General features: G+C 48.0%; 1 protein-coding gene across 2 annotated transcripts; it reads right to left on the bottom strand.

Moving 5' to 3' along the window:
• Positions 1-2,280: 2,280 nt before the first annotated feature.
• msraa (methionine sulfoxide reductase Aa) lies at positions 2,281-9,119 on the bottom strand. Of its 2 annotated transcripts, XM_030110676.1 has the most exons (7): positions 8,862-9,119; positions 6,404-6,547; positions 5,855-5,923; positions 5,642-5,761; positions 5,378-5,482; positions 5,125-5,231; positions 2,281-2,609 (listed from the first exon to the last, which is right to left on the bottom strand). In XM_030110676.1, exons 1-7 carry the CDS (start codon positions 8,995-8,997, stop codon positions 2,439-2,441), a joined length of 852 nt encoding a protein of 283 aa, XP_029966536.1. In that variant the 5' UTR covers positions 8,998-9,119; the 3' UTR covers positions 2,281-2,438. The 2 variants fall into 2 exon arrangements, with proteins under 2 accessions (XP_029966536.1, XP_029966537.1); XM_030110677.1 differs by lacking the exon at positions 6,404-6,547 and having other exon boundaries at positions 2,287-2,609; positions 8,862-9,108.
• Positions 9,120-18,136: the final 9,017 nt, after the last annotated feature.

Below are 18,136 nucleotides of genomic sequence, written 5' to 3'. Positions count from 1 at the left end.
GCATACTGCATTCGCCAGAAATGTTGAGTATACATCGTGTGTTCACTACTCATACTGAAATTGCCCAAGATGCAACGCGACGGACATTTAAATAAACTTTATTCAGTTCACAAAGACCGTTTCTTCATGATGTACATTTAGCATGCTGAGTATGGTTCTAGATTTAATCTTCCCTCCATTGTTTGTGCTCGTAGGTATGTTATGTTACGAGATTTCTGATTGGATTGACAATGATTAAAAATAGTAAAATCAAAAAACAAAAAAACAAAAAAAACCCTTACATCTGAGAACAAGTCCCTGCTGAAAGCGACCATGATGTACCGAAGACGGCGAGCCGATCTTCGTTGAAGAGCCGAAAAAACTCTCCGTCGGTAAAGCATCATAATTGGCGTCATAACTGGTCCGTTAACGGGACACCGGTCCAAACGGCGACGTTAAGCGAGATATATTGCTGAAAGATTGCCTTCTTGTTTTCAAAGTAAAAGCACAGATTTATCACTGAGGTTGTTTTGCATGAGAAAGGGAAAGGGGTGGTTTATTTTGGTGAAAATAACCGGAAGTGCGTTGCTCACTGCGGCTGGATTGAATTTCGCCGAATTCGTCCGAACAAAATCATAAACGGCTGATATTCGGACAAGTAAACGACACACTCGGGCTCTAAACCACCACTTTGTCGCCTAATTTAAAAAAAAATCTCGATGAAGTTCTACATTTGACGAGTTTAGAGCTAAAGTGAAATCAGCTTTAGCAGATCGATTTCTGCTCATGGAAGAAGTGCAATGCATTGTGGGTTATTATGTAGTATGCTGTCGTGTAAACGCTTCGCATACTGTTTGATGGACTGAGTAAGCAGGATGCAGGATGCATAGTATGAGTATGTAAGGATGTAGTAGACAGTATGCGGTTTCGAACACAGCCACAGACTTTTAATTATACTAAAAACGAGCGTGCAGCGTCCAGTCCAGCTCCCAGCGGCCCTCACAGCAGCGGCTGCAGACCAGGAAGTGACCTCTCACCTCGGGTCAACCAGAAAACGACCTCCTTCATGCGTCTCCAAGTACGTAGTGGCGTGATGACGTCACAGTAAACAGGAAGCAGTGAAGTCAGAACAAGCAGCAGAACTGGACGGTGGCTGAGAAACTTTTTCAATAAAAACTCTGAGAACAAACGCTGCAGAGCAGAGGTGGAGCCGGGGGCTGACAGAGCTCGGAGGCAGACCACCAGCCGCCCGGCGTGACGGATGAACTGGTTCCCATGGTAACCAGTAACTGGTTCCCATGGTAACCAGTGGGGGTTCCTGTAAACAGATGCTGGAAGCAGCAGATGATAGAATCAGACTCACTGAAGACTCTGAACTGATGCATTCAGTGGAACTGTAGAGAACCGGCGTCACCAGAACCTCCACAAGGCTCAGGTTCTACATCTGCTGGTCACCAGTTAATACGGACACCAGCTCATCTGCAACACCGGCAAAAGGAGCAGAGTCCCGGCGATTCACACCGGGACCTGCCGCCGGGAGGGGCGGAGCTCCGGCTCATGAAACGATGGGACGTTATGCAGGGTTCTCCTCCTCTGGATCTGGTTCTGCTGGGTCCTCCTCCTCTGGGTCTGGTTCTGCAGGGTTCTCCTCCTCTGGGTCTGGTTCTGCAGGGTTCTCCTCCTCTGGGTCTGGTTCTGCAGGGTTCTCCTCCTCTGGGTCTGGTTCTGCAGGGTTCTCCTCCTCTGGGTCTGGTTCTGCAGGGTTCTCCTCCTCTGGGTCTGGTTCTGCAGGGTCCTCCTCCTCTGGGTCTGGTTCTGCAGGGTTCTCCTCCTCTGGGTCTGGTTCTGCAGGGTTCTCCTGCTCTGGGTCTGGTTATGTGTTCTCTCTCTCTCTCTGCACACATTTGTCCTTATTTTCAAGTATTTGTGGACATTTTGTCCACATTTTTAAGACTAACCCCCCCCCCCCCCCCCCCCCCCCCCCCCCCCCCCCCCACACACACACACACACACACACACACACACACTTTTTCATACTCTCAGATTATTTGACATTCAGAGTCCAGAGGTCAAAGTTCACAACTCAAACTGCTGGAATCAAGTGTGTGTGTGTGTGTGTGTGTGTCTTTTAGTGTGTGTGTGTGTGTGTGTGTTTTAGTGTGTGTGTGTGTGTGTGTGTGTGTGTTTTAGGGTGTGTGTGTGTGTGTGTGTGTGTGTGTGTGTGTGTCTTTTAGTGTGTGTGTGTGTGTGTGTTTTAGGGTGTGTGTTTTAGTGTGTGTGTGTGTGTGTGTGTGTGTCCTTATCACTCCAGTAGAAATCTTCCTTCTTATTGTCTTTTAATGAATTTCTGAGGAACTTTAAAAGCATCAAAAAAATGTTTCAAATAAATTCTTTGTGTTTTTTTTCACGCTCTTGAAGAGGCTGAAGTCTGCGTGTCTCTCTCCTCTCTGATTGGCCGCTCAGCCCGTCTCCTTGCGTCCGATTGGACAGGACACCCCCGTCCCCCGCAGGCCGCAGTAGCCTTCAGGGTCTTTACTGAGGTACTGCTGGTGGTAATCCTCGGCGTAGTAGAACGTCTGACCGGAACCGATCTGAGTGGTGATCGGACCGAAGCCTCCGTCCGAGAGCAGCTGAGGAAAGCAGGAAGACGCTCTATAATCTGATGTCAGAGGAGGAAGATGCTCTATAATCTGATGTTAGAGGAGGAAGATGCTCTATAATCTGATGTCAGAGGAGGAAGATGCTCTATAATCTGATGTCAGAGGAGGAAGATGCTCTATAATCTGATGTCAGAGGAGGAAGATGCTCTATAATCTGATGTCAGAGGGAGGAAGATGCTCTATAATGTGATGCTAGAGGAGGAAGATGCTCTATAATCTGATGCGAGAGGAGGAAGATGCTCTATAATCTGATGCGAGAGGAGGAAGATGCTCTATAATCTGATGTCAGAGGGAGGAAGATGCTCTATAATCTGATGTCAGAGGGAGGAAGATGCTCTATAATGTGATGCTAGAGGAGGAAGATGCTCTATAATCTGATGTCAGAGGGAGGAAGATGCTCTATAATCTGATGCGAGAGGAGGAATATGCTCTATAATCTGATGTCAGAGGGAGGAAGATGCTCTATAATGTGATGCTAGAGGAGGAAGATGCTCTATAATCTGATGCTAGAGGAGGAAGATGCTCTATAATCTGATGCTAGAGGAGGAAGATGCTCTTTAATCTGATGTCAGAGGGAGGAAGATGCTCTATAATCTGATGTCAGAGGAGGAAGATGCTCTATAATCTGATGTCAGAGGAGGAAGATGCTCTATAATCTGATGCTAGAGGAGGAAGATGCTCTATAATCTGATGCTAGAGGAGGAAGATGCTCTTTAATCTGATGTCAGAGGGAGGAAGATGCTCTATAATGTGATGTTAGAGGGAGGAAGATGCTCTATAATCTGATGTTAGAGGATGAAGATGCTCTATAATCTGATGCTAGAGGAGGAAGATACTCTTTAATCTGATGTCAGAGGGAGGAAGATGCTCTATAATCTGATGTCAGAGGAGGAAGATGCTCTATAATCTGATGTTAGAGGAGGAAGATGCTCTATAATCTGATGTTAGAGGAGGAAGATGCTCTATAATCTGATGCTAGAGGAGGAAGATGCTCTATAATCTGATGCTAGAGGACGAAAATGCTCTATAATGTGATGCTAGAGGAGGAAGATGCCCTATAGTCTGATGTCTGAGGGAGGAAGATGCTCTATAATCTGATGTCTGAGGGAGGAAGATGCTCTATAATCTGATGTCTGAGGGAGGAAGATGCTCTATAACAGGGGTCGGCAACCTTTTTGTCATGGAGTGCCAGTTTAAAATGTTCTCATCAGTGTGTGTGCCATTATCAACTAAAACGCAAGTTAACACAAAATACAAAAAGATTTCCAACATACCTGGAAATGTCTTCCTTTCAGATAAAGCAGATACAAACATATCTTTAAAGATATTTTTTCTGTTACTCCAAAAAGTGCTTTCATAAACTTTGTGTTTATGAAAAAAAAAAAAAAAAAAAAAAAAAAAAAACTTTGTGTTTTGTGCTCTGCATGCTCATGTTTCGAATTAACTGGTGCCCGTGTTAACTTGTGACCAATAGATGAATGAGACTTGAAGTCGATCTGGCGAACGTCGGTTTTCTACAGTTACAGTGAATGTATAAGTTTAAAGTCTTTTATGAGTCTTACTTTAACAGCTGCTGTTATCAGCATGTGTTTACACAGAAGTCCGCCGTCACTCGTTAACAAGGGAACCAGTTAATCCATAACACCGGCGGGGCGATCGCTCGTTTTTTGCTATGGAGCTCTTTAAACAACTCGCTGTAGCGCGATTTGCTTCCATTTCTTCTCTCCAGTGTTTTTTCTCTCGGGGTTTTTATTAAAACAATGTTTTTCTGCTTGTTTTTGACAGTCCTGTTTCCCGTTTACTGCGCACGTCGTCACGTCACTATACACGGGGGCGCGAATGCGGAACAAATAATCCCCCGTTTTTTTCGCTCCGCTGTCAGGCAGCTTTTATATGAGACACGGAGCGGGTTATCGATCGGTCTACACCACCTCGTACAATTGGCTCCGAAATACAATCCGCTCAGAGTGAAGCAGATCCACTCCGACGTCTGCATGACACATCCGCTCTGCCTTATAAGCCATTATATGGGTGGCATGTAAACGTGCCCAGTGTTAGTGCCACGCGTGCCAAGGGTTGCCGACCCCTGCTCTATAATGTGATGCTCGAGGAGAAAGATGCTCTATAATGTGATGTTAGAGGAGGAAGATGCTCTATAATGTGATGTTAGAGGAGGAAGATGCTCTATAATGTGATGTTAGAGGAGGAAGATGCTCTTTAATCTGATGTCAGAGGGAGGAAGATGCTCTATAATCTGATGTCAGAGGAGGAAGATGCTCTATAATCTGATGTCAGAGGGAGGAAGATGCTCTATAATCTGATGTCAGAGGGAGGAAGATGCTCTATAATCTGATGTCAGAGGAGGAAGATGCTCTATAATCTGATGTCAGAGGAGGAAGATGCTCTATAATGTGATGCTAGAGGAGGAAGATGCTCTATCCTGTCACACAGGAAGTCCCGCCCCCAGCCTGATGGACAGCTCTACCTTCTGGTACTGGTCTCTGGAGGACAGGGCTTCGTCCAGCTGCTGCTGAGTGGAGGTGAAGATGGCAGAGCGATACGTGGTGCCGACATCGTTCCCCTGACGCATCCCTGGAGCGCGCGCACACACACACACACACACACACACACACACACACACACACACACACACACACACACACACACACACACACACACACAGCAATGTCAGCACAGACAGCATCAGCAGAGTGCTAGCGTTAGCGGGTTAGCCGTACCTTGCGTCGGGTCGTGGCTTTCCCAGAAGACCTTGAGGAGTCTGGCGAAGCTGACCTTCTGCGGATCGTAGACGACTCGCACCACCTCAGTGTGTCCAGTTCTCCCTGAGAAGAACGTCAACGGTTCAACGCCCGGCGTCTTGCTCATCAGCACCACGAGGTCCCCCCGTGTGAGAAGCAGCGTTCCGCCGCCCGGCTACGATTTCCCCGAGATGCTGGAATCCAGCAGCTGGTGTGTGCGTGTGTGTGTGTGTGTGTGTGTACCTGTGCACACCTCCCTGTAGGTGGGATTCTGGGTGAACCCCCCAGCGTAGCCCACCTGAGTGGAGTAAACCTCCTTCTGTCTCCAGAACTTCCTCTCCGCCCCCCAGAAGCAGCCCATACCTGCAGAACCAGGACGGAACCGTCAGAACAGGGGCAGACCAGAACCACGCAGCACACAGAACGTGTGTGTGTGTGTGTGTGTGTGTGTGTTACCAAACATGACGGTCTCTGTTCCATCTGGGAAAGGAGGAACTGTCCGGTTTCCGTTCACGTGATGTTTTACTGCAAACAGAGGAACAGAAGAGTCCAGTTTAGAGTCCAGAGTTTATGGCTGTGAATAATTCTAGACATTATTTTTTTTAATTTAAATGTAAATAAAAGCAGAGAAATATTTTTCTTCCACAATGGTGCTTCTTGTTCTTCATCTTATTAACTTCTGTAAAATGCCAGGATTACTTCTGGTAAAATAAATAAAAAAAACAACTTTTTGGTTGAATAAAAGTTGCTTTGAGCCGAAATTTGTCTGGAATGTGAATAATTTGGGGCTTAAATGTGTCTGCATCATGACGACTGAAAACGATGTCGTTCCTCTGCCAGGCCTTCAGGGGGCGCTGTGGCGCTGTAACCCTGTAACTCTGTAAACCTGGCAGAAATACACCAGAGAAGAAGAGCCGGAGCTCAGAGCGCCGCAGTGCGCTGCTGGAAACAAACAAACCGGAACACGAAGCTTTCAGGACAACAGGACCCGGCAGGCGGACTCACTAACGGGCTCTCGCCACATCCTGGACGTTCTCCTGCCGCTCGGACGGGAGTTTACCAGAAAAACGAGTCCGTTGTCCACTTTTGGCCACATCAGCATGCTGGCAAGCTGGCTAACCTCCAAATGCAGCGATGCTCCAGGCTGCTCTAAAAGAAAGAAGCAGTCGGAGACAGACTGACTGTGTGGTTGATTCAGGGATTTAGTGGTGAAGCCGCGACGTGTTCACTGGTTCATTCTTGTTTTCCGGGGCTGCTGAGTTCATGTTTCCAGGCAGAAAGAAGCTTCACTGTCCAGTCAGATTCTGGATTTCAGCTCAGACGCTGCAACTCCTCCCGACCCGGACGGCGATGAACCGAGCCCAACCCACACGGCCTCTCCGCCCTTCAGTCACTTTCTGCCTTCTTGCTGCTTCTTCATCAGTTGTTTATATTTGCTGGCATCTGTTCTTTTGGGGAAGCACTCCATTGCACAAAATATCCCCGAGTCATAATGCAGAAGCGAGCTGGGCGGATCACACACAAGGCCCGACGTCCAGGACAGACTCACCATCTCTGTATTCAGTCTAAGTTATTAAAATTCAATGATCTTGTGAAATATGACATCAATTATTCTGTACAAAGCATTTAACAAAACATTGCTAAATAATATGGGCAGCTGTGGATCAGTGGGGAGAGCAGTCGTCTGACAATCGGAAGGTTGTTAGTTCGATTCCCGTCTCCCCCTGTCTGCATGTCGAAGTGTCCTTGGGCTGAAGACACTGAACTGAGCGCCTTGCATGGCAGCCGCCTCCACCGGCATGTGAATGTGCGTGTGAATGGGTGAATGTGATCCTGCAGTGCTTTGGACTCTGCTAATGCAGATGAAAAAGCGCTATATAAGTGTAGAACATTTAATATACAACAGTTTTTCAAATTAAGAGACCGTTCATAATTTAAGAGGGCATGGAAATTTCAAAATACCAGAAACTAAATCTGTGTATCTGTATGTGGGGTTAAGCTGTGGAACAACCTGGACACTCAACACAAGCAATGCCGAAATGTTCATAGACTCAAACTCCAATATAGACGTACGGTTTGGTCGCAGTATATAGAATGTGGGTCTTGAATTCACATCAACATTACTGAGTGTGTTTCTGTTGTCTTTTTCCCATTCTGTGTGTGTATATGCAACTATGGAGGTGATCCTTTTTTCTGCTTATATTGAGGACGATCGGGGGTGGGATTAAATAAGTTTTCTTCTTCCCACTCCCTTTCAGGCATAATGAAATCCTCTGTTATTTGGTTACTTGTTTCATTGCTTATTGCTTTTGTGGATATGTTTCCTTTACTTTTTGCATTACTGTGTAGTAATTGCCTGAAAGAAGGAATAAATACCTCTAATACCTCTACCATTTACTGGATCCTCTGACGGTTTACCATGAGTTCATTATTTCAAGACAGTGTTTAAATACATGTTCGCTGAAATCTGTTCAGCAGAGTATAGTCCTGGTCCAGCGCTCCTCCTGAGGGAAGCGACTGCTGTGGGGACCAGAGATCATCAGCTGCTCTGCCTGGGAGCAACAGTCCTCCTGACTTCCTTCAGCCCGTAAACCAGACCCGCTCACCCCTCATCCTCATTTGGATTTGAGCTCATTTCCAAAATCCAAACGCGGATGAGGAGTGGGCGGGGCTGGTTTACGAGGCAAGACTTCCTTCGCCTCGTCGAATTTATTACGAGTTACAAACGGAACGATGTAAATAAATAAATAAATGTATAAATGTGTGTAAATGTCATCCCGCTGCAGAACAAGTCTACCTCCGGGTCTTCATAAAGTAACCTGAATAAAGTCTTCATGATGTTCTGGGACTGGTGAAGGGTCGATCTGGACTGCAGCTGCCAACGCAGAACCACAACATGCAGAGAGAAGAAACGAACACCACTTCTCTTTTCCATCGTTGATTGGGAAAACGTTTCCATTAATTAATCTTTTTTTTCCTCAACGTTTTCATTGCGTCATCCTGATGGCTCTGCGCATGCGCACTGACAGTAGCAGCGCTGACGGCTAACCCGACAAATATATCAGTTTAATATGTCCAAGTGTCTCCTGGTTGTTGTCCGCAGCCCCGAATAACCTCCCCAGAACTCCCCGTTCTCCTCAATCCCTGCTGCCTTCACCGGCTAGCATGCTAACGCTGTAAACAAAGTTCCACCGCTGCTGGATGCTAACATCAGCTAGCATGCTAACGCTGTAAACAAAGTTCCACCGCTGCTGGATGCTAACAGCAGCTAGCATGCTAACGCTGTGATAAACCAGGTTCCGCCGCTGCCGGATGCTAACAGCAGCTAGCATGCTAACGCTATAAACCAGGTTCCGCCGCTGCCGGATGCTAACAGCAGCTAGCATGCTAACGCTATAAACCAGGTTCCGCCGCTGCCGGATGCTAACAGCAGCTAGCACGGTCACACCGAGCGGCAGCTTACCGGACACTCGGATGCCTTCAGGCCGGCCGGGAAGCGCTGTCTCCGGGGTCGGCATCTCCACCTTCGAGGCCATCTCTCCCATCCCGCTGCCCGCAAAGTGTCGCCACAGCAGCCGAAGCCGAGAGGAGGCGACCATGGAGCCCCAGAGGTCGGCTCGGAAATGTCGGGCTTATCTAACCGGAGCCGGCTGTCACGTAAGCTGCGCCCGGATCCCGACAGAGCTCCGTGACTCCAAGAAACCTTGAACCGCTTTATTTCTGCCGATCTTCAATGAAGTGACTGAAGCTCTCAGCCGAATTGAGCACACCGCTCCGAGCTCTGCAGAAAGTCCGTCTGTTCCCCGAGAAAACAAACTCTCAGCCATCAGTCCATAAACTAGTGGAAAACTGAGAAAATTTGCATGAATTTCTCCCTCAGAAGACTGAGGATGTTTCATCTCTCTGCAAGAGAAAAAAATATCTTAATCAACATTGGAGTAATTTTATAAACTGAACTGAACTTAACAGTATTTCTTACATCATCAATTTAAAGTTTGGTTTTATTTTTTCATGTGCAGCCATCAGTTGGTCCAGGATCCATTTGGGCTCATATCTGTAGTTTTTTTTTTTTTTAATCATTATTATTCATTAATTCATTCATTTAGAATGAATTAACAGAGAAAATACAGTCTGTCAAAATACGGTATTTTAAAATACAGAACTAAACACTGAGCAGTGAACATACAGCGCAGTTTGACTGGACTTCAGGCGATACATCAGCCTCTCACATCTGCATCCACACATCTGGAACCTACCTAAAATCTGACTGTGAGAAATCCATTCATTTCATTTTCAGTGCTGTGAACAGAGATTTAGAGTTGATTTCAATAAAATTAGTAGAATCTGTGAAGTAAAATCATATGAATTCTCTGTTTCACTTGTTTAATCAGACAGGTTTTATATCTGGAGTGGGATTCATTTTTGCAGCTGTTGAGCGGCACTGGCAGCGTCCTCTAGGCGGCAGCAGAGCTGCTCTGTTCCACTGCGAGACTGTCCAGTCCAGTTCAGTCCGATCCGGTCTGCTCCGCTCCGTTCCAGTCCATTCCAGATCAGTCCAGTCCAGTGAGTCCGCTCCAGTCTCGTCTGGTCCTCAGCAAATCAAGCTCCACAGATAAAATCCTACCAAACAGAAGAAAAAAAAAAAACAAACCAAAACAGAAAACAATGGCAACATCTGGATTTTCAAAAAAACATCGAGTGTGTGTCCAGAATGTTCACTACATATGAAGACATTTAATTGATAGTGAAATAAAAGTTCATATATTTGAATGTAATATGTAATGCACCAAATAGTTTGTACAATAATTGTGAATAAACTATTTTCAAACTCTTCTGTATCAATATTTGCGAACCCCACAATTCAGAATTGTTTTCTTTTACTTTGAAAGCCCTCACAGGGCTCACATCCTGCTGTGTTCACGTCACTGACTTGGTTCAGGGGTGATGAGAGGATGAAGGCTCTTCGGGTTGCCATGTCTGACCCACTGTGTCTGGTTCAGGAGTCAGGAGAAGATGAAGCGGCTGTCCGGGTTGCCATGTCTGACCCACTGTGTCTGGTTGTCAGGAGAAGATGAAGCGGCTGTCCGGGTTGCCATGTCTGATCCACTCCCACAATCCATGCAAACTCTCAACACTTTCTGCCTGGAAACACAAAGCGTTGGACCAAACTCCACCAACGCACGCCGCCCTTGTCCAAGCGCTGGGAGTGACTGTGGAGATGCAGCAGTGGATGCTGGGCCAGAGAAAACATGGTGGATCCGTGTTCAGAGCACAACAACAATCCTTTCAAACAGGTCAGGACACACTGGTGGATGTACGGTGTGTCGTCGGTGTAACACTGAACACAGACGGGCCGGAGTCCCGATGACCAACGGAGACGTGTTCAGCTGGCTCTCATACAAGTCTCTTCAAATCACAATATGCTTGTGACCATTTCAAAATAAAATACCAATTTGAGGCAATATTCCATGATTTTGAATGTAAAGTTTTATTGTGAAGGAGAATTCATGGGTTTGCCCATTGTGTGTGTTATTTTGGATTTGTGTGTAGAGTTGTGCGAGTGTGAGGCAAGCTTTCAGAACCCCCCTCCCAATCATGGTCCTCACCCTCCCATCCTGGTCCTCAGGCTCCTCAGGCCCCTTATCCTGGTCCTCAGCCCCCCCCCCCCCTTCCTGGTCCTCTGACCCCCATCCTGGTCCTCTGACCCCCATCCTGGCCCCCATCCTGGTCCTCTGACCCCCATCCTGGCCCCCATCCTGGTCCTCTGACCCCCATCCTGGCCCCCACCCTGGTCCTCTGGCCCCCATCCTGGTCCTCAGGCCCCCCATCCTGGTCCTCAGGCCGTCATCCTGGTCCTCAGCTCTCCCATCCTGGTCCTCAGGGCCCCATCCTGGTCCTCTGGCCGCCATCCTGGTCCTCAGGCCCCCACCCTGGTCCTCAGGCCCTTTATCCTGGTCCTCAGGGCCCCATCCTGGTCCTCTGGCCGTCATCCTGGTCCTCAGCTCTCCCATCCTGGTCCTCTGGCCCCTTATCCTGGTCCTCAGGGCCCCATCCTGGTCCTCTGGCCGCCATCCTGGTCCTCAGGGCCCCATCCTGGTCCTCAGGCCCTTTATCCTGGTCCTCAGGCCCCTTATCCTGGTCCTCAGGGCCCCATCCTGGTCCTCTGGCCCTTTATCCTGGTCCTCAGGCCCCTTATCCTGGTCCTCAGGGCCCCATCCTGGTCCTCAGGGCCCCATCCTGGTCCTCAGGCCCTTTATCCTGGTCCTCAGGGCCCCATCCTGGTCCTCAGGCCCTTTATCCTGGTCCTCTGGCCCCTTATCCTGGTCCTCAGGGCCCCATCCTGGTCCTCTGGCCGCCATCCTGGTCCTCAGGCCCCCATCCTGGTCCTCAGGCCCTTTATCCTGGTCCTCAGGGCCCCATCCTGGTCCTCTGGCCATCATCCTGGTCCTCAGCTCTCCCATCCTGGTCCTCTGGCCGCCATCCTGGTCCTCAGCTCTCCCATCCTGATCCTGGATTTGATCCTTGGATTTGGAGGTGCTGATCTCATCCCTGTCGCTTCACACTCAGCTGTGAACCGCCCAGTGCATGCTGCAGGTCTGGGTTCGATGAAGCCAGCAGGACAACATCATCTGCAAAAAGCAGAGATGAAATCCTGTGGTCCCTGAACCGGACCCCCTCCGGCCCCTGGCTGCACCAAGAAATTCTGTCCATAAAGATTCTGAACAGAACCGGTGACAAAGGGCAGCCCTGCCAGAGATGCCCAGACACTTCCTGTCCCCAGACTCTTCCTCCAGTTCTTCTGGGAGGATCCCAAGGTTTTCCAGGCCAGCCAAGAGACATAGTCTCTCCAGCGCGTCCTAGGTCTTCCTCGGGGTCTCCTCCCGGTGGGACATGCCCGGAACACCTCCCCAGGGAGGCGTCCAGGAGGCGTCCTGAAGAGGTGCCCGAGCCTCCTCAGCTGCTCCTCTGGATGTGGAGGAGTAGCGGCTCTACTCTGAGCTCCTCCCACCCAAAAGCTCATGACCACAGGTGAGGGTGGGAACGTAGATTGACCGCTAAATCAAGAGCTTCGCCTTTCGGCTCAGCTCCTTCTTCACCACGACGGACCGATGCAACGACCGCATCACTGCAGACGCTGCACCGATCCGCCTGTCAATCTCACCTCCATCCGTCCCCCACTGTGAACAAGACCCCAAGATACTTAAACTTCTCCACTTGGGCCAGAGTCTCGCCACCAACCTGGAGGGGCCAGACCACCTTCTTCCGGTTGAGGACCATGGCCTCGGATTTGGAGGTGCTGATCCTCATCCGTGTCGCTTCACACTCGGCTGTGAACTGCCCCAGTGCATGATGGTCCAGGTTCGATGAAGCCAACAGGACAACATCATCTGCAAAAGCAGAGATGAAATCCTGTGGTCCCCGAACCGGACCCCCTCCGGCCCCTGGCTGCACGTAGAAATTCTGTCCATAAAGATTCTGAACAGAACCGGTGACAAAGGGCAGCCCTGCCGGAGTCCAACATGCACTGGGAACAGGACCAACTTACTGCCGGCAATGTGGACCAGACTCCTACTCCGGTCATACAGAGACCGGACGGCCCTTAACAAAGGGCCCCGGACTCCATATTCCCGGAGCACCCGCCACAAGACACCACGAGGGACGCAGTCGAATGCCTTCTCCAAGTCCACAAAACACATGTGGACTGGTTGGGCAAACTCCAACAAACCCTCGAGCCCCTATGGAGGGTATAGAGCTGGTCCACTGTTCCACGACCAGGATGAAAACCGCATTGTTCCTCCTGGATCCGAGGTTCGGCTATCGGTCGATTCCTCCTCTCCAGTACCTGGAATAGACTTTCCCAGGGAGGCTGAGGAGTGTGATCCCCCTATAGTTGGAGCACACCCTCCGGTCCCCCTTTTTAAACAGGGGGACCACCACCCCAGTCTGCCAATCCAGACTCTGAACTTATAAATTTGCTGTAACTGTAGAAAACCCACGTTCACTCGAACCTCGACAAGGTTCAGTCAGTTTATCAGCATCTGTCCTCCATGGATACACGTGTGTTTAACATGACTGTTTTCAGTCAGATTGGAATAAAAGCCATGTGAACTGGGCCACTGATCCCGGGGAGGAAGTGGAGTTGTGGTTTCCTTCTTCCTTCCCTCCCTCATCCCAACTTTTCATTTCATTCATGCTGAAACCATGGAGGAGTTTTTCAAGACGCCTCGAGCTCTCTGAATAGAAACTAAATTCTCACAGCTTCTGCTGAAAACAAAAGACTTTATTCAGTCTGATGGTTTTATTGGAATTCTATATTATTTTCTGATTCTTCATCAGATTTAAATGTTCCCGCCGACAGAGCTGTAGACGCTGCAGTACCTCCGCCAGGCCTTCAGGGGGCGCTGTGACTCCGCCGCGGAGAGACGCAGAGAGAGAAGAGGACCAGGCTCCTCATTCAGGCGTCAAACACAACAACATGTCGCCTCATTAAACCAAACAGTGTCAGTAACTTCTGAAACACCAGGAACTTCTCTCGTCTGAGAAGCTGCGGGGAGATTTTCTAGTCCGCTGGAAAAGTCTCTGAGATAAACTCTGGAAAAGTCACACAAACCGCAGTGGACTAGCATGTTAGCTCAGACTGACAGTAAATAAAACAAGCAGCACAAACAGCATCTCCTCTGTTTCTGGTCCAGATTCTGTTTAAAGCTGAAGGTTCCTGCTTTAAAATCCCTCCTGTTGCTTCAGTCTGAACATGAACTGCAGCCTGAGGAGAGACGGATCATCCTCCACCTGCCGCATTCACGCCTTCATCCACACGTCTTCACACCTGCTCTGAAGCCGTCTGCAGCCTCCTCCAGCCTCCTCCAGCCTCCTCCAGCTGGACGGGAGTTTGATGAACCAGCAGCAGCAGTTCGTCTCTGGGTGAGGAACTCTCTGGAAGCCTGGACTGAAGCTGCAGGAGATGGAATATTTCCTCTGAGAGACAACACGGCGGAGAGCTGCTGCTTCTCCTCTTCCTGCACTGCAGGAGGAGACGCTCCTTCTTCTTCTTCAGGTGATCGGCGGGTGGCTCCAGTGTTTCAGGCGCATTAGCGCCACCTAGAGACTGGAGTGGACCCAAAGTTCAGCTCTCCCTCCGCTCCAGCTCTTTAATGAGGCTCGACTCTCAGATTCTGTAGTTAGTCAACATTGAAGCTCCAACACTTCTCCATTCTGGAAGCTTGTAGCAGCGGGAAGTATCCTCACAACTAAAATAGACTTTTATTACTGTTCATTATCAGTGTTGTCACTAACCCGCTACTAACTAACGCGTTATTTTAATCTGATTACTTTCTTTCAGTAACGAGCAATCTAAGGCGTTCGTTTTTCCAAACCAGATTAAAGTTAGTTTCCTGAGTGACTGTGCGTTACTATTTTGTTATTGCCTCATAATATATTGTGACGTCCTGCGATCCACGAAGCCCCAGACGTCCCGGGTCCAATCAGTCAACACAGGGCTGCTGCTGCAGCCTAACCCACGCCAAAACTCTCCACTCAGCTCTCTCCAACAGTCCGTGAACACAACACCACCAGGCTGGCTTCAGCCACCGATCTAATCTTAGAGCGCCGCCTTCAGGAAGAATGGAGCAGCAGCACGTTTAACTGACTGTTGACTCAAGAGTCATTACAACATGTGGATTTCAAAGAGAAAATGTTTCTCTTGCATCTGGAGTGACGTCGTATGTCACGTTTTCCCAGGGGAGGACAGAACGCCGGGTCACGTCTATTAAAGCTGTAATACAGGATTTTCTCGAAAAGACGAAGCCAAACGTCTGTTACTCACTTCGTGAAAAACGTGCATGCGCCAGACCGTCCTGCCTGCTCGACGGCTTCTCCAGAGGAAACGTCTATCAATGGCTGCACGGCTCTGTTTACAGTTTCTGCGATCGGCCTCGCTCATAAAGGTTATTTTCCGAAACAGTTCCAGTTTCATGATGTCAGACTCGCCATCGGTCAGCAGCTACTGGCTGAAACGGAAGCTCGCGGCTACAGAAACACTCCGAATGCGCAATACGTAGAACGTGATTGGGAGCGAGCACACAACGGCTTGAGGAAAGCAGCTCGTCAGAATGACTGACCAACAGACCCAGCAGTTATTTAGATGATCCACCCGGAACTCAAAGCAAATGGAACATTCTAATAGAATGTAATATAGAATGATTCTATATTACACCTTTTTAATGCGGTGTGCGCGTCGAGAGTCTGAGACCAAAACAACAAAGCCTATCTACCTCATCACGACGTGAACAGTGAAAGAAGCAGGAGAAGCACCACAAACGGGAGCATTTGCTCACTGGAAATACAACCATTACGTCACATTTTTGTCCAGTAAAGATGAGAAAAATATCTCAGTGTGTTGCAAACTTTGTGCTGGTTCAAAACATTGTCGACCGCTAAAAACTCTACATCCAAATTGATGAAACACTTGGAATCACAGCACAGCGGGATGCAACTGGAAGCAAAGCCTTCAGGTAACAAGACAGCCAGCAGTTCTACAGGTACTTCAGGTCCGCCGGCACGCAAACAACTGAAGCTGGATTTCAGTAAAAAAGCACCAATAAGTGGAAGTGAGCTGAAAAAGTTGGTCGGGCGATACGTTACAGAGGAAATGCGTCCGTTGAGTACTGATGACTCGCCCTCTTTCCGTGCAATTATAGAAAAGATCCGTACTAGCAACAACGCTGCGCTCCCCACAGAGTCTTTCTCTTCATACCTCGAGACAGAGTAGGCCGACATGGAGAAAAACCTCAAAGCTGCGCTAAACGAGGTTGATTCCGTTTCGACCACAGCAGATGTTTGGACCGCACATAACAAGAGTTATATGGGGCAACGTGCCGCTGGATTAGCAGAAAAACGTTACAGCGCAATAAGGCCGCATTGGCATGTGGGAGTATCCGCGGTAGGCACACATATGATGTTACTGGCGCAGAGCTTGAAAACTGTAGCTACACCGGTCCAAAGCAATGGCGACGCTTCATACTGATGTCATTTGCAAGTTTATTCGATCTCTCTTCCTCGCCATAGACACCGTGAAAACTACAAAGGAAAATAAAAATAAAACACATTTACATCGATTTCATCCACTTTCATGAAGTGTCTCACAACATCCGGCAAAGAGTGTCAGCATTTAGACTGCTACAAACACAATCGCGAGACGACAGGAAACTATTTTAAAAACACACACACAACAAATGAAAGCATAAACTGCAAGTTACCGTGTGCGCCTCCTGGACCGTGTAGAATGTTGCAGTTCTGCAGCCGTGTACGCTTACTTTCAGATCAAAATGGCGTTCGGCTGAGCAGCCAACTCGGCGTTCTCCGCCATGCAGCCTCTGCCACTGACGCTGCGCATATGACCTCTGACTCGGGTCATGTGACTCGGACTATAGTAAATCAAATTGTTTAAACTTACTTTACATAAAAAAATATACTCTTTATTCAGCCAACATTTTCTAAAAGTAATATATCTTAAAATCACCTTTTAATAAACCATGAATTAAAACAATGAAATTAAGATGATAGAAAACACACTTATTCAATGATAGAAAAAACGTCCTATAGACAGTTACAAAAACATTCATGCATCATATGGACTTACAAATTAACCTGTGTCCACAGTAACAGATAATGGGTCCAACTGAAGGCTTTCAGAGTCTATCAGCCTGTGGAGTCCGATGATGAGACGGGGGAAGAGGAGGGCGCCCCTCCTGATGATGACGTCACCTTTTCAGATATGGATGAAATCCTCTCAGCTGAGAAGGACGTTGATGCCCGGGTGACACTCCCCCCACACTACAGATGTGCTTCGCATACCATGAACGTCATCACTACAAATGAGGCGGACAAACACCTGGCATCCCACCAGAGAGCAAAGCTGTGTGCAGGAGCAGCACAGCGAAATGCACTGCTGTTTGAGCAAAGCAGGCCGGTCACCCCTTGCTGCAGAAAAGGTGGAGGAAGTCCACACAAGAAAACTCCTCGTACTCCTCGTACCGTCATCTGCAAGGTGGAATTCCTTCAATGATGCCGTAAAACAGAAACTTGGCTCCAGCAAGATGATTATGTGAGGCTCAATGAATGTACCCCTCCAACCTATGTTAATTTCCAAACAGCTAGATCAACAGGTGGAGGTGGAGGTGTGGCAGTGATATCCCACTCCAGTCTTCTTCTTAAACCCAAAACTAATGTTAAATTCAACTCTTTTGAAAGCTTAATACTAACGCTTACTTGTCCAAATTGGAAGAATCAAAAAGCTGTGCTATTAATTATTGTGTATCGACCTCCTGGTCCTTACTCTGACTTTTTAACTGAGTTCTCAGAGTTTTTAAGCAATATAGTATTGACTCATAACAAGATCCTTATAATAGGTGACTTTAACATCCATGTGGATGATTCTGGTGATAGTTTGAGTAATGCGTTTATTGCAGTATTAGATAGTATCGGTTTCACTCAAAGTGTTGATGAATCCACTCATAGTCACAAGCACACCCTGGATCTGGTCTTAACATATGGGATAGAGGTCAGTGACCTAAATGTTCTCCCTCAGAACCCTATTCTCTCAGACCATTTTTTAATTACTTTTCAGGTTTTGATTGAAGACTACTGTGCTCAAAAAGATAAAATTAAGCTGATACGGACATTATCTGAAAAATCTGTGGCTCGGTACAAAGAATTGATCCAGCCTGCATTTGCTGCATT

The sequence above is a fragment of the Salarias fasciatus genome, chromosome 15 (assembly GCF_902148845.1).
Source record: "Salarias fasciatus chromosome 15, fSalaFa1.1, whole genome shotgun sequence".
NCBI lineage: Eukaryota > Metazoa > Chordata > Actinopteri > Blenniiformes > Blenniidae > Salarias > Salarias fasciatus.
Note: the sequence above shows the minus strand (reverse complement) of the source record. Positions and strands in the feature narration are given on the sequence as shown.